A 22,045-nucleotide genomic window follows, 5' to 3' on the forward strand; every position below is an offset into this window, starting at 1 on the left:
ACGTGGAAAATGAAGGAAATTGTGTGCTTATTTTTCACACAGCAGCCCTGTCAGGCTTCCATCTTGGCAACTGCTCTGAACTTATGCAACAACAGCCCTCATAAGCCTCCTCCCCTAGGTAACATAGAGTGCGGCCGCCATGTTACATAGGGGGCGGGGCTTCGTGAGGGCTGTCGCTAGCGTCACCTTACAACCAAGCGGAGATAAAAGGGGAGGGGACTAGGCGAGACTCCGCCCCTTCTTCGGTTTACTAGGTGGGCGGGGAACTAAGCGAGGCCACCGTGTGATTGACAGCAGCCGCGCAAACATACCCGGGAGCGGTGCAGGGTCCGGACATGGATGTGCTTACTTGCTGCACGTTGCTGGTCCTCGGCTGCCTCCTATACTCCGTTCTGCAGCTCGTCAGGCTCAGTAAAGCCGATGCAGATTTAACTTTGTTATGGGCTGAACGATTTGGGAGCTCCCCAGGTAATTATCAGAGGCCGGAGATAAAGTGCATCACTAGAAATGTAATATTATCTCAACCTATAGAGAGATGCAAAAAAAAAACTCCTTCATGGAGCATAATGCAAGCTTTTAGTCTATAGGGCATGCTGGGACGTGTAGTTGCATAAAGTAAAAGTGACTTATAAGTTAGAAGTGTGTATGTATATATAATATAATATAATTAGTTTATTTTTTTTTTATTTTTCTCTTTGCAGAAAGTAAGCTCCGTGGTTCTGTCATCTGGGTCACCGGCGCATCCAGTGGAATTGGGGAAGAATTATGTTACCAGCTGGCAAAATTAGGCGCTTCCCTAATCCTTTCCTCCAGAAGAAAAGATGAATTGTTAAGAGTGAAAAAGAAATGTCTCGGTATGATATATAATTTTTTTTTTTTTTTTGCTTGTGGTCTCTCATGTCCTTGGTGGGGGTCCCAGTGCTTGAATTGGGGTGCTGCATGATAACTCGTCGTCCAAATAAAGCTGTTTTTTTTTTTTTTTTTTCCCTCTACTTAGACTGGATTTCCTGCAATTGCAAAAAGTTGTGCAACTTCTTTTTTCTCACTCTATAGTAATGAAAAAGTGATTGCATGAAATAAAGGCAGATTGCTGTGCAATATGTATCTATCATACCGCTGCTCCCGCACTCTTATTTATGCCACGTAACATGCACCATATGGCTGTGTGCACACGATGCATTTTTAATGCGTTTCCGCAGCTGCAGAAACGCATTAAAAACACATGGTAGAAGGGCACGAATGTTCCCCAAAGGAAATCCGCATGTGCTGTGCCCATGATGCGGATTTTTCCGCATGACCATTAATTTTGCGGAAACGCTGCTTTTTCGCCACCATTGACTTGCATCAGAACGCATGGAATCCACATCACTGTATATGTAGATGCGCATTCCATGCGTTCTAATGTGCGGATGGTACCCGGGTGTGGATGAGAGGACTCTCATCCAGACCCAGGTACCATTAAAAAAAAAAGAATAAAATAAAAAAAAAATATATATATATATATACATACATACACTCCCCTTCCGGCGTCCAGCGCTGCATCCTCCTGGCTTCCCGGGCACTTCGCGGTTGAATGAAGGACCTACGCTGACGTCAGTCATGTGATGGGTCACGTGACGCTGACTTCGGCAGGTCCTTCAGTCTTACACTGCCGGCAGCCGGGACGGAGGGAAGCAGGACACCGGGGGCCATCGGAGGGTAGTATATATTTATTTTTTTATTTTTTGACATTCACACACTATATAAATCCATGCCGTTTGCATGGATTTATATAGTGTGAAGTTGACAAGCACTTTCCAAGTGATGCTAAAATCGCTTGGGAAGCGCTTGTCAATCCGCATGCGGAAATGAAAGTGAAGACCGCTTCACATCCGCATGTCCCTGGCAGGAAAATGCATGTACAATCCGCATGTACAATCCGCATGCGTTTTTTCTGCCAGGGAGATGCAGAAACGCTCAGGAAAAAATCCTGAGCATTTCTGCATCGTGTGCACATACCCTTAGGTGGGATTTTGTTCCCGAAAGTGTCACATGCTTTTAATGTAGCACATTTTTATGACTCCTCTTCATGGCTTTATGTCGCTGGCAAAATAGTTTGTTTTTTTTTGTTTGTTTTTTTTACCACCCATTCCTGGATGTTATAAATGCTACATTGTTCTGTTTTAGATCACGTTCAGTATTCGAGTCAGGTTTTTCAGATTAGTATTTGTAAGCCAAAACCAGGAGTGGAACAATCAGTAGAAAAGTATAATAGAAACACGTCACCACTTCTGTATTTAACTGAATGTGTGAACATGGCCTTAGGGTTTCGATGTCTTCCCGATCCCAGATACGGCAGTCGGATTTGTTCCCTAGATCAATATGGCAACAGTCTAGTACTCTTAACCGTGACTTTATATTATTCACAGAAGTTACCCATGCCCTCCTTGAACATCGTGTGGCAGAGAGTTCCATAGTGACACTTCTCGCTTGCACAGTAAAGAATCTATAATCTCACTTTACAGTAAAGAATCAGTATCTGTGATTAAAGCTTTTTTTCATCTAGGCATAGAGGATGCAGGCCTAGGCTTTGTTCACATTAGGCTTCATGACAGAGTCACATGTATTTGACATTAAAATTAGTATAACGCCAGTTTTCCTGTCAAAACTACAGGTAGTTCTGTGTAACCTAATAGACCCATTTGCAAGTCATTATTGAGCTGCATGGAGCTGGTAGTTACAGTTGTGTAATGGATGTTTCACCGATTAGACCGTGTACGAATATATCAGATTAATTCACAAAAATGTCACTACGTAAAACACAATTTTTATTCAGTTAAAATAGAAGGCCAATGGTTATGTAATAATATTATTAGATATGAGTAGGGTCGTATAGTCCTTGGCGGGATTTCGGTTCAAAGGGGTATTGCCCTATTCACCTCTATTCTGCGTTCTACCTAGCCGCGGCGATTGGCACCCTAAAAACACATTTGATGCAGGCTGCCCCGATAGAACCGTTATACCTAGGCTATAGTCACACATCATGTTTTTTTGCGTCACAAATCTGCAGCAAAACGTTATCTTCAAGGCAGAGATGGACTGTCTGCATTCAATATATCCTCCTGAGAATAAAGATTGCAATATATCCTATTTTTTTTCTTTAACAATTTGAGGTCTTTTTTTTTTTTGCCATTGGCCTTCTATTTTAAACTGCCCAAACAAAAATTATATAACAAAATAAATGTGTATGTGTACCGACCAAAAGTTTGCACACACCTCATTTAAAGATTTTTCTCTATTTTCATGACTAAGAAAATTGTACATTCACACTAAAGGCATCAAAACTATGAATTAACACATGTGGAATTATATACTTAACAAAAAAGTGTGAAACAACTGAAAATATGTCTTATATTCTAGGTTCTTCAAAGTAGCCACCTTTTGCTTTGATGACTGCTTTGCACACTCTTGGCATTCTCTTGATGAGCTTCAAGAGGTAGTCACCGGAAATGGTCTTCCAACAGTCTTGAAGGAGTTTCCAGAGATGCTTAGCACTTGTTGGCCCTTTTGCCTTCACTCTGCGGTCCAGCTCACCCTAAACCATCTTGATTGGGTTCAGGTCTGGTGACTGTGGAGGCCAGGTCATCTGGCGTAGCACCCCATCACTCTCCCTCTTGGTCAAATAGCCCTTACACAGCCTGGAGGTGTGTTTGGGGTCATTGTCCTGTTGAAAAATAAATGCTGGTCCAACTAAACGCAAACCGGATGGAATAGCATGCCGCTGCAAGATGCTGTGGTAGCCATGCTGGTTCAGTATGCCTTCAATTTTGAATAAATCCCCAACAGTGTCACCAGCAAAGCACCCCCACACCATCACACCTCCTCCTCCATGCTTCACGGTGGGAACCAGGCATGTAGAGTCCATCCGTTCACCCTTTCTGCGTCGCACAAAGACACGGTGGTTGGAACCAAAGATCTCAAATTTGGACTCATCAGACCAAAGCACAGATTTCCACTGGTCTAATGTCCATTCCTTGTGTTCTTTAGCCAAAACAAGTCTCTTCTGCTTGTTGCCTGTCCTTAGCAGTGGTTTCCTACAGCTATTTTACCATGAAGGCCTGCTGCACAAAGTCTCCTCTTAACAGTTGTTGAAGAGATGTGTCTGCTGCTAGAACTCTGTGTGGCATTGACCTGGTCTCTAATCTGAGCTCCTGTTAACCTGCGATTTCTGAGGCTGGTGACTCGGATAAACTTATCCTCAGAAGCAGAGGTGACTCTTGGTCTTCCTTTCCTGGGGCGGTCTTCATGTGAGCCAGTTTCTTTGTAGCGCTTGTTGGTTTTTGCAACTGCACTTGGGGACACTTTCAAAGTTTTCCCAATTTTTCGGACTGACTGACCTTCATTTCTTAAAGTAATGATGGACACTTGTTTTTCTTTACTTAGCTGCTTTTTTCTTGCCATAATACAAATTCTAACAGTCTGTTCAGTAGGACTATCAGCTTTGTATCCACCAGACTTCTGCACAACACAACTGATGGTCCCAACCCCATTTATAAGGCAAGAAATCCCACTTATTAAACCTGACAGGGCACACCTGTGAAGTGAAAACCATTTCCGGTGACTACCTCTTGAAGCTCATCAAGAGAATGCCAAGAGTGTGCAAAGCAGTCATCAAAGCAAAAGGTGGCTACTTTGAAGAACCTAGAATATAAGACATATTTTCAGTAGTTTCACACTTTTTTGTTAAGTATATAATTCCACATGTGTTAATTCATAGTTTTGATGCCTTCAGTGTGAATGTACCATTTTCATAGTAAAGAAAATACGGAAAAATCCTTAAATGAGGTGTGTGTGTGTGTGTGTGTGTGTGTGTGTGTGTGTGTGTGTGTGTGTGTGTGTGTGTGTGTGTGTGTGTGTGTGTGTGTGTGTGTGTGTGTGTGTATTTTATGCCACGTTTTTTTCTTTTTCCAAAATAAATTTTACCACTATAATGTAAACCCTAAATCGGTCAAAAATATTTTGGCTGGCACAACAATATCAGTAGAGCAGATCGGCCACAGGCTCAGTAGGTGCTATTTATTAGGTGATCTGGCACATTTGGTCTCTTATGCAAAATGGGGGGGGGGAATAGTTTTAATATAATAATGCATGGCAGAGAATTTATATTTCTGGCGGCTGCACTCTGCAGAATACAGATGCTCGTTATATGAAGCAGATAATACTTTCTGTTCGTTATGCTGTAGTTTATGACTAGAGAACAGAGTGGTGCTAAGTTAACGCCTTTTTGTTGGCAAAACTTCATAACTTTTTTTTTTTATATCATTATGCTATTGTTTGAATTATTTTTTTTAATTCAGAGATCAGCAGTTTGGAAGAGAAGGATCTATTAATTGTGCCTCTTGACCTGACCGATATTAGTACACACAAGGCGGCAACAGACGTGGTCATAAAATATTTTGGAAGAGTAAGTGTACATTTATAATGTGATTTCTATGTAATTCCTCATACTTCTGTCAGTAGTTTGTGGCCACTGGACAGGAGCTCTGCAAACTGTCACTGGCGTTCCTGGCTCATCTTTCGACTAAGTTGCCTGGTGCGACATAATTGTTGCCGCATGACACACACAGTGTCACACCAGGCTGGCTAATGGAAAAGCGGATCCAAGGATGCCGGCAGATAGGACGCTGTTCACAGGTCTCCTGTCTGGTGGCTACGGGCTACTGACGCTACCACTAGATCAGGGTCCTGCTAATCGATTCGCTCATCTTTATGTGGAACCCCTCCAGGATATCATGAGGTTCCTATGCTTGGAATTACATGGTCACCTTTGAAATCCAAGGATAAGTGGGCTTGGCAATGGCTAGTAATAATCACAAACTTCAGTTATCAATATGTAAAAGTTGATAATTTTGCCTTCAATTTTCTTTGTCTGTAGATTGACATTCTAGTGAATAATGGTGGCCGGTCACAGCGCTCTCTGTTTGTGGATACAGGTCTGGATGTTTATCAGGGATTGATGAATCTCAATTATATAGGAACAGTTTCCATAACGAAGCATGTATTACCCCACATGATTGAGAGGAAGAGGGGAAAGATCATTACCTTAAGCAGCATTACAGGCCTGATCGGAGTGCCCCTGTCATCGGGATATGCAGCCAGTAAGCATGCCCTTCAGGTAAATGCGTTACGATTTGTTTGTTAAATGAAATGTTTGCATGGATTGCTTCATATCATTCAGGCAAATATTTACTTGCACAAAAAAATATTTTTTAGCTGTGTGGGAAACAGTGAGCTGAGAGAGGAGAGAAACTAAGGCTGAAGCATTAAAAAAATAAAAATCTGGGGAGGAGAATGTACCTTGAAAAAACGCCTATTGAACTTCTAGATAAACGAATTGGGGGTAACGGCAATACAGAAAGTTGCCCTCTTGACTATCTGTTGCCTCTGGATTCATCCTCCAGAAGTGCTAAAGCTCTTAATCGAGAATATGCAGATGCACCTAGTCACCTTGTCTTCTAAAATATCTGATGGTTGGTTATGCTATGCTGAAGATCCCTTTGATAGCAACTGCCTTTGCAATGGCCCGGTCTTTGTTCATAAACAGATACACCTACAACTGTTTAATAGAACAGACCCTCTCACTGCATCCTTATTGCCCTGATTTTAGGGCATCACTACTGTTCAGCTATGCATGCAGGGGAAAGCGTGATCCTGCTCTGAAGAACCCTCCCTCCATCAACCACCAATAAAATGCAAAGTTTTTACTTGATAATGAATGTTGATTAAGTATTAGGCCTTTCACCTCATCCATAGCTCTCAAAATGGGCAATTTTATTTTCCATCAAATTATCTATCTCTGTAAAGAAGCACATAGGAGAGTTGAGTGAGGGGTCTGCAGCACTAAGGAGAAGCGGGATGCTACTGAGAAATGTAGTTTTAGCAGATAAGAATAGTACTGCCCATTTAGCTCTGTGAAGCTGGATGCACACAGGGCAGAAGGAGATGGAAAAAAAGACACAAAGATACAAGAAAGACACTTTACTGGGCTTGTTCCGTATAAGATTAGTCGTACAAAAAAAAGTCATTGTTTACATTAAAGGGTCGCTCCTACAATCATTACTTCTTGAATCTGCCACTGATCCAGTGGTTTCCACTGGGACTTTATGTCCCGACTGTGAATTTCATCAGTAGTCTGGGTGACTAATGATGGGGACGTTGCCACTTCTGATCCTGGTGGCCACCACCAGAGCACCAGCTGGGTATTTGAGTGGCAAGAAGAGATTATTCATTTTCGAATAATCATTAATGTAGGGCAAAATTTGATGAGTCCTAGAAAACCCTCTATAAGTGAATCACTGAATTGCATTATATAAACCTGCTGTCTTCCAAACAAGGCAATGTTGCTTAATTGTACAAAAGTAATTGTGTATAGGTTTATGGCTAGAAAGTTTTTAAACTTTGTATAAAATTTTAACAATTTAATGTTTTGTTTTTATTTTGGCAGGGATTTTTCAATTGTCTGAGAATTGAGCTGGGAGCTTATCCTGATATTGCAGTCATCAATATATGTCCAGGACCTGTACAGTCAAAAGTGGTGGAAAATGCTTGTACTGAACAGTATGAAACGGTAAAATCATGCACGTTGTACCCTCGTGCTTGTGTTTTTATGCCAAATTGAACTGGCAAAAATGGGCTCAGGTTTACTTCTCAAGTCTCATATTTCTTGGACTTCCCCATGCAAAATACTCTGACATGTCCGTATTTTACCCGCAGCACGGGCTGCAAAACGTCCCACACACGTGGACACTGATATGCAGATGACATCCGTGTGACACGTACCGGCGCTTGGGAGTCACCGGTACAGTTTGCACTGTTCCCAAGCGCCTGGTGCTGGAGACATCTGTCATCATTGTCCCCTGTTGGCGTTGAGATCAGCACAAGCAAGCGACAATGTTGGGAGTAGTATTCTGCTCCCGCTGTGTCCAGCAAGTGTAAAATAAGAATAAAATAAAAAAACCTTATACTCGCCTTTACACCTAATTCCCTGAAGCTATTGTCCCCTGTAACAAAAAAAAAAAAAAACACAAAATCCCATAATACTCACCTGTCCGACATACTGTCCCATGCTGTAATCCATCTGACAGACAATTCTACATCAGTGTGAGCGATGACTTAAGGTGACCGCACACGCTGAGGAGCAGAGGAGAATGACTTGCTGCAGCGAGCGGGCCCTTAACCTGCGCTGAGCTCACTGAGCAGTGTCCTGTCACTGAGTTCAGGTGCCCGCTCGTTGCAGCGAGTCATTCTCCCCAGCTCCTCAGTGTGGGACACTTACTTAATCTTCGGACAGGTGAGTATAAGGATTTTTTTTTTTATTTATTTTATTCTTATTTTTACACTAGGCGACAATGGGAGCAGAATACTACATTCAACAGTGTTTCCTGCTGACACTGATCGCAGTGCGGCAGGGGACAATGATGAGGGCAGCGTTCAGCACCCGGTGCCTTGGGAACAGCGCTAACTGTACCGTTGATTCCCAGGCGCCGGTACGTGTTACTGATGCGGCACACGGTTGTCACACGTATACACGGATATCTCCGGTACTGGTTTTTCCAGTACTGGAAATATTCGGATGTGTGAAAGACCCCTAAGACTTTATGGCCATTTGACAGGATCGTTATGTTTAAGGGTAAAAAACAAGGGATTAGATTGTCAGGATAAGAGGAACACCTTCTAATTTTTTTGGGAGGAAATTCTTCCTTGCCATGTAGAGTTTGATCATATCCTTTGTGCTGGAAAAACAAAAACAAACTTTTTCTTGTGTATTCTGCATCCCTGTAGTTTAAGTGCTTAGATTTATTTAATTTTTTTTTTAATTAATTAATTTTTTTTTTAGTCTTTTGAAACCGTAACAGATCAGACTCACAAGATGGCAACAGACCGCTGTGTTCGCCTTATTTTGGTATCTGCTGCAAATAACCTGAAAGAAGCCTGGATTGCGGACCAGCCCTTTTTAATCCTGTATTACCTGTGGCAGTATGCCCCCACATGGGGATGGTGGATAACCCAGAAAGGTGGTCAGAAGAGAATACAGAACTTTAAGAGTGGAATAGTAAGTGCTCCTTGTAAAATATATATGAACCCCTTTTGAGGCCATAAATGAATATGCAATTTTAAAAGGGTTATCCCATGAACAGTGTGTATCACCTATTCACTTGATAGATGGTAAATGTATGGTCGCTGGGGTCCAGTTACTGATCCCAAGCAGGGAAGTCCCATGTGAATGAAGCTGCAGTATGCATGATCACTACACAATTCATAAGAGAGGAGATCTCGCACGTGCACAAAAATGCCCATAGATTAATAGAGGTACTCCTGCACACCACCACTCCAGTCACATGGAGGACACCAGATCGGTGTTCTTTTGGATAGGTGCTAAATTCTGCTTGTATGACAACCCCTTTAAAACGGCAGCATTGTAACATGTCGGGATTTGTGCATATAGTATATAGTTTGCTCCATTCCCCTTTGAGAGGTTTGCATGAGGTTATATGGGGATGTACATCATGTTTAATGTGACCTGTAATTAGAACAGACCTCCTTTATATATTGGAACATTTATCTGCATTGGCCATATTGCACTTAATTATATATTCATCTTGTGGTGTATGTTAGTCAACGTGTAACGGAGCCATGGTCGTGTTCTAAAATTGCACGTACCAGAGATAGATGAAGGTATCCCAGCGTGATACGTGTTGAAACAGAAAAAGTATGCATGGAAACCTGACAAGTTATACTCCCCTCCAGCATCGCAGCTGAGGGCAGAGCATTCTTAGCACATAAGTTCTTGCTCATGATGAAGTTCTCCACTCTTGCCATGTGCTTTCTGCCTGCATTCACACATTGTTTTGGGGCGGTACACTGACTCGTAATATAAACAGATCAGTGTCTCTGGTCCATGAGACCCAAATCTGGTTCTATTCTCGCCCGTTTAGCAGATCAGCCTCTTAAAGCCTATAGGGACCTCTATAAAATGGACAACACGCAGAAGACAGACTTTGTAGGGTGGTGCGGTGGCACAGTGGTTAGCACTGCAGCCTTGCAGCGCTGGGGTCCTGGGTTCAAATCCCACCAAGGACAACATCTACAAGGAGTTTGTATGTTCTCCCCGTGTTTGCCTGGGTTTCCTCCGGGTTCTCCGGTATCCTCCCACACTCCAAAGACATACTGATAGGGAATCTAGATTGTGAGCCCTGACAGGGACAGCGACGGTAATGTATGTAAAGCGCTGCGGAATATGTTAGCGCTATATAAAAATAAAGATTATTATTATTATTTGTAGTTTAGAGTTTCATCAGTTGATCAATTACTAAGAGTAAGGCTGTGTGCCCACGATGCGTTTTTCAAGCATTTACGCTGCGGAATTTCCGCAGCGTAAACGCTTGGGAAACCTCCCCCCATGATCTCCAATGCAATTCCGGACTTTCAATGCCCATGCTGCGTATTTTTCCGCAGCGTTTATGCTGCGCTCAAAAATCCGCAGCATGTCCATTAATTTTGCGGAAGCGCTGCGTATTCGCCGCCAATTGACTTGCATTAGAACGCGCCAATTCAGCAAGACTGCATCTGTACTTGCGTAATTGGCGCGTTGTAATGTGCGGATGGTACCCGGGTGTGGAGGACAGGAGACTCTCCTCCACACCCAGGTACCATTAAAAAAAAAAGAATAAAATAAAAAATAAAGATTATATTCACCTTCCGACGGCCCCCGGACTCCTTCTCTTCGCTTGCCGACAGATCGCGCAGGACTGAAGGACCTGCCCTGATGTCAGTCATGTGACGGCAGGTCTTTCAGTACAGCGTACCACGATCTGCCGGCAGCCAGCACAGAAGCGCAGCAAGTCTCGGGGGCCATCGGAAGGTAAGTATAGGTTTTATTTTTTTTTTTTTTTAACCATTCTCTCGGGTCACACTATATAAATCCATGCCGTTTGCATGGATTTATATAGTGTGACCTAGTTGTCACAAGCACTTTCCAAGTGATGCTAAAATCGCTTGGAAAGCGCTTGTCAACCCGCATGCAGAAATGCATGTGAAGAACGCTTCATTTCCGCATCTCCCTGGCAGGAAAACGCATGTACAATCCGCATGCGTTTTTTTCTGCCAGGGAGATGCAGAAACGCTCAGGAAAAAATCCTGAGCATTTCTGCATCGTGGGCACATAGCCTAAAAGGGTTGGGAAAAAAAGTCATTCTACCTGCTTCAGTGAACAGAAAGTAATGCAAATAGGATGACAGCTGTGGAAAAAAATCACCTAGATGAAAAAACACTTCGCACATGTGCTATGTCATTTTTGCAAATTAAGCACAGACCCATTACAATTTAATGTCGTGTGTCCTGACCGATCGTTTGCAAAAACTGAGACACTACCTAGTTTGATCCATGTTGTGGATGAAACTTGCAGAAGCAAATCCTTGGCCTTGTGGAAAGAAACGTGTACTGTTCGTATTTACAAGTATAATGGGTAGGAGGAGAGAGGGCTTGGATGAAACGGATGTAGGGTTTCAACTTGGGTGCATCGGGAGGCAAACAAAGTGTTTTGCATTTAAGTGTCCATGTCAGTTTATTACTTCATAAGTAAAAAGGAAAACAGCCTTTAGTGCAGGCAAAACAAAGTAAACAGTCCTTTAGGCAAAGTCTCTAGTTAGCTAGTCCTGTGGGCACACAGGCTGGATAGCGTCCAATACCCTGGCTCAGTCTGGAGACGACAACACACAGGAGGCCTTCTCCCTCCAAACACAGACCATGTGCCAAACAACGGCCTCCATTTTAACTTGTTAACCACACCCAGAGATGAGGTATGTGGGTAGCCAGACACGCCCATCTTTCCGGCTAACCGTAAAAGATGGCCTGGAGCACCAAACAATCCTTAGTGCTTAGATGCACTAGAGCAACACTCCAGGATTACATCACAGATGACAACCATCTCTGTGATACATAGCTCACAGACAGTTGATGGGAGGTATCTTACACTGACATGTGAAAACCAGCTAAATTCACACATTTTCGGTCCGTGTGCAATGGACTGCATATGACCAAGGTTGGCACATTAGTTATATTGGGTTATATGGAAAACATCATAACTTTGGTCTGATTTATGGAGTAGCTTATGTAAATAGAAGGGCGCGCCTGCACCTGTCCACTATGCAGACAGCCACGTCAACAATTTGCAAATGTGACTGGTCTTCAAAGATCAGCACTCGTCTGAATTTAACCTAATACAGCCTGCCATTTCTGCTAGCCTCTTATGCCTATGGCGCTTTTCAAATATTCTGATATTCACTTTTTATAAGTGCCAATAATGGGGTAAAGATGTGAATTTATCAGTAGCACGTATCTGAGAGACAGATGGGAAAAAAAAAATCCAACCTACCCGATCCTTTGTTCATGCAGAAGAAAAACTACCGCCGAATGGGTAGATGGGGGAAAAACGCACTCTCATTGAGAATACATGTATGCCAGTCATACCAAGTATCCATGTGTATAAGGAGTTGGAAGAAATGTCTGTCGGCGATCTAAGTTGTATGTTATAATTGAGACAAAGGATCCACAGGACCCTGATCCCAAGGCCACATTAGTTGTCTAACGCTGCTATCCATAACCCTGCAAATCTTTTTTATTTATTTATTTTCTACCTGGCAACATCCCCAGTGCCTCTTATGATTAGTAGGCCTGGCTCAACATCACATGTGCAATGCATCAATGTCGAAGCACCAGGCCTACTAATCAGAAGGCGTAGGGGTGGGGAACCTCAGGACCTGGGGCTGTTTATGGCCCGCAATGACCTTTTTTCCTCGCTCCCAGGCAGAATCCCTGGGACCGCAGTGCTCGGGCCGGCAGCTCCATTTGACAGCTGCTGGCTCTTTAATTTTTTCTTTCTCTGCGAACACGCAATGTTCACTACTGAACACTGCAGCGTGTGCAATGAAAGATTATGTACCGACGCTGGCAAATGCCAACTTCAGGACATACTTTGCATGCCAACTACGCCCACCATGTGCTCCCGTCCCACAGATAAAAACAGCAGCCCCATGTCTCCTATGTGATGTATACACTAGTCTCTGTGTCTCCTATGCAATGTGTGCAGCAGTCTGTGTCTCCTATGTGATATATACTGCCGATCTCCCACCGCTTGAGTTCAATTAATGTTACGTCAGCAGTGATTAATTTCACACTGTGAGACCTGCAGATGTGTATATATATCTGTGTTCGATATGACTTACTGCTGCAAGTTCTTTATAAAACTTATCATTGAAAAGAGCTGCCAGCGCTCCAGACCGATGCAAATTTAATAAAAGCAGTTACGAGTAGCAACATCATCCATGCTATCATACGTCACACCAAAGAGAAGCAGCTCCACCCGTCACATTAGGGGTGAGTTAATTAAATGTTTGGCCAAATATAGGAGGAATAAATTTAAAGTTGAGAATTTTGTACGGTCCTCGAAGAATGGTATAAATATCCAAATGGCCCTTGGCGTAGGGGATGTTGGCAGGTAGCGGGTGATTAGCAAGGCAGTGTGGTGGGGGGCCACGGTCTTATCTATGTGGAAACTAGAAGCTGGTCCATCAAAACATTTTGCTCAAGTGAATGAGCTCTTTTATGTTTACCTAGACAACTGCTCTGCCCTTTTACCTTGAAATGTCTCGTGACAAAAGTTTTGTTCATATTGTTGGAGTAATTTTATGGCAGGTACTAAGACCCACTGTTTTTATATAGTTTTGCGTTACTGCCTTTATTAACACTTGTGCAATTTTCTTCTGCAGGATGCCGATTCTACTTTTGCCTTTTCAAAGAAAACTTCCTAATGGGAGATATTTTTTCATTCATCAACATCAAGACTAAGAACTGCATTCTGTTGATAAAGACTCTTGTAACAACCAATCAAAACTGCAAGCTTTGCTATAGCTATATTGGCTTTTCTAGTCCATTTGAATTGCACTTCTGGTGAGGGAGAGCACCAATGCACTACGTGCAAACAGTGTTAGTATTAGCTCCATTACCATTGACCAAGTGTATTCACAAGTTTTGTTTTTTTTTTTTTTTTCTTTAACTGTTAAATGGTACAGAAAATATTCTAGAAATGTTTATTTTCAGAATAAGCAGATTCTTATTTGCTGCTGCACTAAGGATTTATAAGAAAATTAAAAAAAATGGAAAGGTTGAGAGACCATTAAAATAATAATTAGAAACTTGTGTCAAGTACTGCATCTTAATAGTGAAATTTTGCAGCTTGAGCTTATGTATTGAGGCACATACACATTGGTGGAGATTTATCAAGCTGTTTCATGACTTGCACTATATTTATCATATGCTTTAGACACTTTCTGCACCTTATCCGACAAGAGAGCATGAATTACCAGAAAGGTGGGGAGTTCCCAATTTTGAAATTGTGCCAGAATTTTGGAGCACAAAGTAAACCAACTAATAGGTGGTGTAAACTTATACCAGACAGTATAAAAAATGCCCCAGATTTATCAAAAAACATTAACTAGTATGATATAACCAGAGCATTTTTAGGACTGTCTAGTTTGAATTTGCATTTGACATATGTCCCAGCATTAAGATGAGCTGTGTAATTCTGAAATATCCACACGTCTCTTCTGCCATTGGCTTGACAACACTGTGCTCTTTTAGGCCTGCTCATGGGAATAACCAGATATCTAGTATACGCAATAATTGCACAATTTTCTACAAAGACAGCATTGATCTATAGCATAGGCATAGTTGTAGGCCCAGTTTCTAATAACAGCAGTGTTTGGATTATTACTTCCAACACTTTAGTATTCGGGTGTTCTCAATCTTCAGGAACTGTTCCAACACTTGCAGTGTACACAGAATTTAAGGAGTCTTTTGGTCCAAGATTGTAAACTTGCGAGCAGGGCCCTCACTCCTTTTAATATGAGTTATGATTATTTTGTAATAATTTTTTGCACCCCCTAAAACTTTAAAGTGCTGCGGAATATGTTGGCACTATAAAAATTATTATAGTGTGCACATCACTTAAAATTCCCCCATATTAGAGCAAACTACGTCTTTTAAATTCTTTAAAAGAAAAAAAAAAAACGACTAGACTTTCTATTTATTTTTTTATTGTAAAACAATTTGTTCGCCCAGTGGGAGAAAAAGTAAATGTAATTTATTTGACGAATCTCCAGATGGAAAAAGCTCCAAGAAAAAGGCAGCAAAAAGAACACTTGGGGGAGGGGGAGAAACTTCAGGAAGTGAGGAAAAACTCATTCAAAGGCTCCCCAATGGGTATGTGCACACGGTAAGCTTTAGACAGTAGCTCTTGGATTTCTTTATCGCTTCATTGGGGGACACAGGACCATGGGTGTATGCTGTTGTCGCTAGGAGCTTGACACTAGGCAAAAAAGAAAAAGCTCCTCCTCTGCAGTATGAAGCCGCCTACAGGCATCAAGCTCACCAGTTTAAGCTTAGTGTCTGTAGGAGGTAGACCTGGATCCTACTGATCCAACCCTGTTGTGTTTTATTAACATTTCTTCTTTATTTTTCAGATACAGCTCTTCAGGGTTAACAGGGAACACTGCGTCCCCCGTTATCTCCATTCTCAAGCGACCGAGAGAGCAGTGTGGCATTTCCCACATCGCCCACTCTCTGACCCTCTGGGCAGGACCTATCCCCTGTCACCCCCAGGGGGTCTCGGGGTGATTCCTGGTGGCCAGTCCTTGCCTATTCCCCTCCCCAGCCCCCTCCTCGGAGCGGCCTGGGAGGGAGACGGTGGTCACTGCGGTGACCTTCCCCCAGATTCTGGGGTCGACACCGTCTCCTGCACTGTCCAGTACCGGTCAGTGCGGGAAGGAGGAAGAGCCAGGATCCCCCCTACCCACGGAGGACTTCCTGTGACCATCCTCAGAAGTGGAGAGGAAAAAGAGGGATCGGGACCTCTAACAAAGGTAATCCCTCCCAGGTCCCTCAGAACACTGGATATGGCACAGAACTGTCTGCCAGCGGGTCCTGTAAACCCTGTGGGTTATTAATGGGGGGCATCACATCTCCACTGACGCTCACTTACAGCAGCGCTTCCCTGGCCACACCCCCTCTCCTTACATCTCCCACAGCATGGTGTCCCCCACAACTCCCCCTCTTTCCTTTTTTGCGTGGTAAATCTGCCCGCGCTTTCTCCGTCGGGGGGCGTCTCGGGTGGGGCGTTCCTCTTACCGGCGGGTATACGCCCCCTCCGGAAATCGGCCAATCAGGACAGAGGAGCAATGTGACGCTTCCGCCACACCCACAGTTCTCCCAGGGACCTATCAGCGGCTGGGTTCTTAAGCCCGCCCCCCATTCCTAGCTTGCTCAGGGCAGCACGCTCTGCTCCTGCCCCGCCCCTCTACGCTGCTCTTTGTTCTGGCTCTGGCACTATCACTGTCAGACTGCCTCATCACCGCAGCCCTGCTCCTGTCTCCGCAGCTCCGGAGTTTCCGACGGGGGATACGGGACTGTGCACATTCCAGACCGGGTAGGCCCTGCTCTGGCACCTACACACACCCTGTCCTGTCCACAGGCTCCCTCCTCTGCAATATTTCTTTTTTTGCCTAGTGTCAACCTCCTAGCGACAACAGCATACACCCCATGGTCATGGTCCTGTATCCCCCAATGAAGGCTCCAAGGAAGATTTTACAGCGAGTACCAAAAATCCCTCTTTTTCACTCAAAGCCGCTGTCTTTTTTTCTGAGGCACCTCCGCCGGCGGGTTTTGCTGTGGTTTTAGCAGCGGCGCTTTACTATATCTTCTATTAAGACACCAGGTGCCTTCCGAGTGGATGCCACCTGGAGAATTAACATACCGTACTTTTAACAGTTTCAGGGTACATAAAACCTGGCGCGATGAAAAGAAGGTACAAGACTGAACGTGTGACCAACAAGTCGTTTTTCCTAGACTTGCTTATATTCATTCTTTTTGAAATGTTAGATACAGTAGCATCGTTTTCAGGTAGTTTCCACCTGAAAATCTATGTGCACATAGAAACAACTTCAGAAAATAATTCTATGACTTTTAGGCCACGGCCCCACTATCAGTATTCGGTCAGTATTTTTTCTCAGGAGTGGGCACCAAAACCAGGAGTGGTTGATAAATGCAGACTTGGTCAATTGTGTTTATTGTAGCTTTTCTGATTGTTCCTCACCTGGTTTTGGCTCCCACTCCTGAGAAAAAATACTGACCAAATACTGATAGTGGGGCCGTGGCCTTAGAAAACTTGTTGCTTTTGACCACCTCCAAAAAAATAAAATAAAAAGTGTGCGCACATACCCTTAGATTTGCATTACAACCTTAAAATCCAAATAAACTTTGTATGCAAACTGTTTTACTAAACTGAACGTGGATCACCAAAGAATGAGAAACAAAGCAGTTGCTAATGTGGAAAATAGTTTTATCTACAGTCATGGCTGAAAGTATTGGCACCCTTGAAGTTGTTCCAGAAAATGAAGTATTTCTCCCAGATTATTATTGCAATGACACGTTTATTTCCTTTTGTGTGTATTGGAACAACACAGAAAAAAAGGGAAAATTGGACATAATTTCACACACAACCCCAATTATGGGCTGGACAAAATTGTTGGCACCGGTCCAAAATTGTGGGTAAACAACTTAGTTTCCAGCATGTGATGCTCATTCAAACTCACCTGTGGCAAGTAACAGGTGTGGGCAATATGAAAATCACACCTGAAACCAGATAAAAAGGGAGACATTGACTCACTTTGTATTGTGTGTCGGTTTGTGCCACACTAGCCATGGAGAACAGAAACAGAGGAGAAGAGACCTGTCTGAGGACTTGAGAACCAAACTTGTTGAAAAATATCAACACTCTCAAGGTTACAGATTCATCTTCAGAGATCTTAATGTTCCTTTTGTCCACGGTGTGCAACATAATAAAGAGGTTTACAACTTGTGGCACTGTAGCTAATCTCCCTGGATGGTAGAGAGAAATTGACAAAAGGTTGCAAAGCAGGATAGTCTGGATGGTAGATAAGCAGCTCCAATCAAGTTCCAAAGAAATTCAAGCTGCACTGCAGGCTCAGGGTGCATCAGTGTCAGCGCAAACTATCCATCGACATTTGAATGAAATAAAATGTATGGCAGGAGACCCAGGAGGACCCCACTGCTGTCACAGACATAAAGCAAGACTGCAGTCTACCAAAATGTACATGAGTAAGCCAAAATCCATCTAGGAAAGCATCTTGTGGACAGATTAGACCAAGATGGAGCTTTTTGGTAAAGCACATCATTCTGTTTACCGAAAACCGAATGAGGCCTACAAGGAAAAGAACACAGTACCTATAGACAAATACTATAGAGGTTCAAAAAATGTGTTGGGGTTGTTATGCAGCCTTTGGCACTGGGTGCAAGGCATCATCAAATCTGAAGATAGATTACCAAAGGATTTGGGGTTTCAATACAGTGCCCAGTGGCAGAAAACAGGGTTTGCATCCTAAGTCATGGGTCTTCCAGCAGGACAATGACCCAAAACATACTTCAAGAATCACCCAGAAATGGATGGAAACAAAGTGCTGGAGAGTTCTGAAGTGGCAGCAATGACTCTGGATCTTAATCCCATTGATCACCTGTGGAGAGATCTTAAAGTCGCTGTTGGGAGAAGGCGCCTTCAAATAGGAGATCTGGAGCAGTTTGCGAAAGAAGAGTCCAAAATTCCAGTTGAGAGGTGTAAGAAGCTTGTTGATTGATTATAGGAAGCGATTGATTTCAGTTATTTATTCCAAAAGGGTGTGCGACCAAATATTAAGTTGAGGGTGCCAACAATTTTGTCCAGACCATTTTTGGGGCTGTGTGTGAAATTATGTCCAATTTTGTCTTTTTTTTTTTTTTTTTTTTTTGTGTTGTTCCAATACACACAAAGGAAATACACGTGTCTAACAAACCATGTGTAATTGCAATAATTTTCTGGGAGAAATGCTTCATATTATGGAATAATTTCAAGAGTGCCAACACTTTTGGCCATGACTGTATATGGGAGATTTGCAAGTGAGGCTTTAGCAAAGTGACTTTAGGCATTAATAAGGAAATTTATGTTCTCTGGTCAGAGGACTATTTAGGTGGTGTGTATATATAACTGGCTATTTTGTATCTGTATTAGCAAACCAAGAGTGGAGCACAAACATAGAATAAGTATAATGGAAAGATGTGTTCTAGACCCACCTCTGATTTGGGCTTTCAAAATACAAAAAATACATATGTGAATAAGACTTCTTGTTGAGTCTATTGCTGTTCTGGTTGACCTTCTTGGTCTAGCAGGCAGGACATTATGTCAGTCGTACATTTCACCACACCAGTGATCACTATGGCATGTGACCGCTAAGGTCAATAAATGGTTACAGCAGTCAGGTGAACAATGGACATGTCATCATTGCTGCAAAACCAGAGGGGTATTGAATAGGTAAGTAATGCCGATTTCTATGGCTGGTTTTACAGTGTGTCCAGCTGTCACCCCATTTTTTTTTTATTTGAGCCAACATCATTATGGGGGAGGAGGGAATTTGCAAGGCAGCTTCAAAATATGTTGGAACAATCGCCTTGCAATAAAGCCGAGGAAAAAGGTGACCTCTTTAGATGTTACCTGCTTAAAAGTATAAAGCTACGTTCCCACAGAAATACAAGCAGCGGTCAATCTTATTGCATTTAATTGCTATAAAGGTGTGGAGAAGCTGGTCATTTCACTCCTTGCATGGCAAAGGGTAAAACTTGCACCTACAGCCAAAGCATAGATGGACATGCTTAGGCTTTGAAACCTGCAGCTTTTAACAATTTTATGCTGCGGATATATTTTGCAACAGGTGCATGAAATTTCTTAAAGTCTTATGTACTTAGCTGGCACTGTAAAACGCAGTGTAAAATGAGCTGTGTTTTCATACTATAGGAACATGCCCTTAAAGAGGCATCAGCAGAAGTTCTGAACTTATCACGTAGGCCACAGGTCTGACTTCCGCCTCATCCAGACATCTGATTTTAATCATACGTAAAAATATTTACCGTTGTGTTTTGGATCTGAGATTCATCAGTGATTTTTCACATATAGGGGGAAAAAATGCAAAGCTTCTCCCGTCCATTACAATGTCACACCAATGGCATCCATGTGATGTCTGATTTTCAAAGACTTTGTATAAGTTAGTTTGATCCACGACTTGGATCACAAAATGGACATGTCTCTCTGAATTGTTTTTTTTTGTAGACATACATTTTTTTTTTTGCTGCAAGTAGCACCATAGACTAATGGATACACGTCCTATCCACGAAAATTAAGTATAGGACACAAACGAGATTTAAGGAGGTCTGAATGAGGTTGTAATGAGTGTTGGTGGTTTGTAGACGATTAATTAGGGTAAGAAGCCTTCCAGGCTATTTTTCTCTAAGCTTTTTCTCCTGAAGATAGTATATATTTTTCTATTTGAAAGAGTTTACTATATCCGCTTCATCAATCCTGGCTTTCTCTTTTTAGGGATTTTTTTTTTTTAGTTGACAGAACAATCTACCACACTGACAAGTAAAGAAACTCTGGTTTACTACAATCAAAATGAACAATTTATAAAAGAAATATTATACATTATACACATTTTGGTCAGACTTTTTTTTTTAAGTGTACACATATTTACAAAAGGAAGCAATGACTGATTTCAAGTTGCCTGTCAAATTTAATATTGGACTTAATAAAAAAAATAAATAAAATAAGTGAGTGCAGTTCTTTAGAGGTAATGTGGAGGGGATGACATTGGGACGTGCAGTTTAATAAAAAAAAAAAAAAAAAAAAAAAATTCAAACAGCAGCATCTAGAATTGTGTTACTAGGTGATTAAACTAGTGTTTTCCACTGGACATGCAGAAACATGGTACAAATGGATTAATACAAAGGCACGTGGAGAGGTATGGAGGAATAAATAGGGTATCCAAGAGGTGGGTCTGCTGCCTGCACGGTTAGGTTACGTAGTAGCACGGGGTGGGCTTGTATACTGTAGCGTTCTTCATCATCGTTGGTGGCGTACAACAATTCCCAGGAGAGATTTGCCCACTGCCCTCGAACAGCTTCTGCATTCAGTTTTCCAATCTGTACTAGCTGCTCTTGTAAGGTGAGCACTCTGCCCGTGTATACGCCCTGCATGCACAAGAAATACAATTACTAACAGGTAGTAAAGAGGAACCGGATTTACATGAACTGAGGGGAATAAGAGATCAGTAATTGTGGGCTGGGAATGTGACCAGCCTGATAACAGGTACAAGGAAACGACATGTTAAAGGCTGGTTATTACTACCTGGATTCTGTACGCTGACAAAGTATGTTCACATGAAGCAGAAATAGATCTGCTTTTGCAAATCCGTTCCATAAAGCTGATTTTTTTATTTATTTTTTTATTTCTGTAGCATGGGTGGAGATTTGTACAAAGGTTTACTAAACAGTTGCCAAGATTTCTGCAGCACTAAGACTCTGAGACTAAAAGGATGGAGCATGCTGAAATCCAACAGGCCTGGTCTTTCTTTACCCAGACACCTGCCTTCAGGGGACAGTTAGGACACCTCTATATACTTAACACTATGGGCAAAGTCTGCTGAAACTGGTAGCTTCGGCCAACATTCACTTAATGTGTATGGCCTCCTTTAGAAGACAGATGTAGATGTAAGTGCAGATATATATTCTCTGGCTTTGAAAAGGGAATCTTATACTTTGAACAAGCAGTCTAATTTGCCAGCGTCAGACTCACAGAAGAAGTGTGGACTATAGACTATATATTAAATAATATACACTACTCAAAAAAATAACGGGAACACTCAAATAACACATCCTAGATCTGAATGAATGAAATATTCTCATTGAATACTTTGTTCTGTACAAAGTTGAATGTGCTGACAACAAAATCACACAAAAATCATCAATGGAAATCAAATTTATTAACCAATGGAGGCCTGGATTTGGAGTCACCCCCAAAACTAAAGTGGAAAAACACACTACAGGCTGATTGATGTAATGTCCTTAAAACAAG

General features: G+C 42.3%; 2 protein-coding genes across 10 annotated transcripts in view; one reads left to right on the forward strand and one right to left on the reverse strand.

The window, feature by feature from the left end:
- Positions 1 to 224: 224 nt before the first annotated feature.
- Positions 225 to 20,825, forward strand: DHRS7 (dehydrogenase/reductase 7). Of its 5 annotated transcripts, none has more exons than XR_012247334.1 (8): positions 226 to 468; positions 702 to 854; positions 5,337 to 5,443; positions 5,915 to 6,154; positions 7,484 to 7,606; positions 8,876 to 9,091; positions 13,806 to 16,519; positions 16,600 to 20,825. XR_012247334.1 is itself a non-coding variant. In XM_073638732.1 (7 exons), exons 1-7 carry the CDS (start codon positions 336 to 338, stop codon positions 13,845 to 13,847), a joined length of 1,014 nt encoding a protein of 337 aa, XP_073494833.1. In that variant the 5' UTR covers positions 226 to 335; the 3' UTR covers positions 13,848 to 20,825. The 5 variants fall into 5 exon arrangements, 2 of the variants coding, with proteins under 2 accessions (XP_073494835.1, XP_073494833.1); XR_012247335.1 differs by having other exon boundaries at positions 13,806 to 15,956; XR_012247336.1 differs by having other exon boundaries at positions 13,806 to 14,022; positions 15,198 to 20,825.
- PCNX4 (pecanex 4) overlaps positions 20,559 to 22,045 on the reverse strand; it is a 42,963-nt gene continuing 41,476 nt past the window's right edge. For all 5 annotated transcript variants that reach the window (XM_073638731.1, XM_073638727.1, XM_073638728.1 and 2 more), the window contains one exon: positions 20,559 to 21,162. In XM_073638731.1, the coding sequence (XP_073494832.1) occupies positions 20,911 to 21,162 (252 nt within the window). In that variant the 3' untranslated portion in view covers positions 20,559 to 20,910. The remainder of the gene's footprint in view (positions 21,163 to 22,045) is intronic.

The sequence above is a fragment of the Phyllobates terribilis genome, unplaced genomic scaffold (genome assembly GCF_046119375.1).
Source record: "Phyllobates terribilis strain yellow unplaced genomic scaffold, ASM4611937v1 Scaffold_7__3_contigs__length_470593459, whole genome shotgun sequence".
Lineage (NCBI taxonomy): Eukaryota > Metazoa > Chordata > Amphibia > Anura > Dendrobatidae > Phyllobates > Phyllobates terribilis.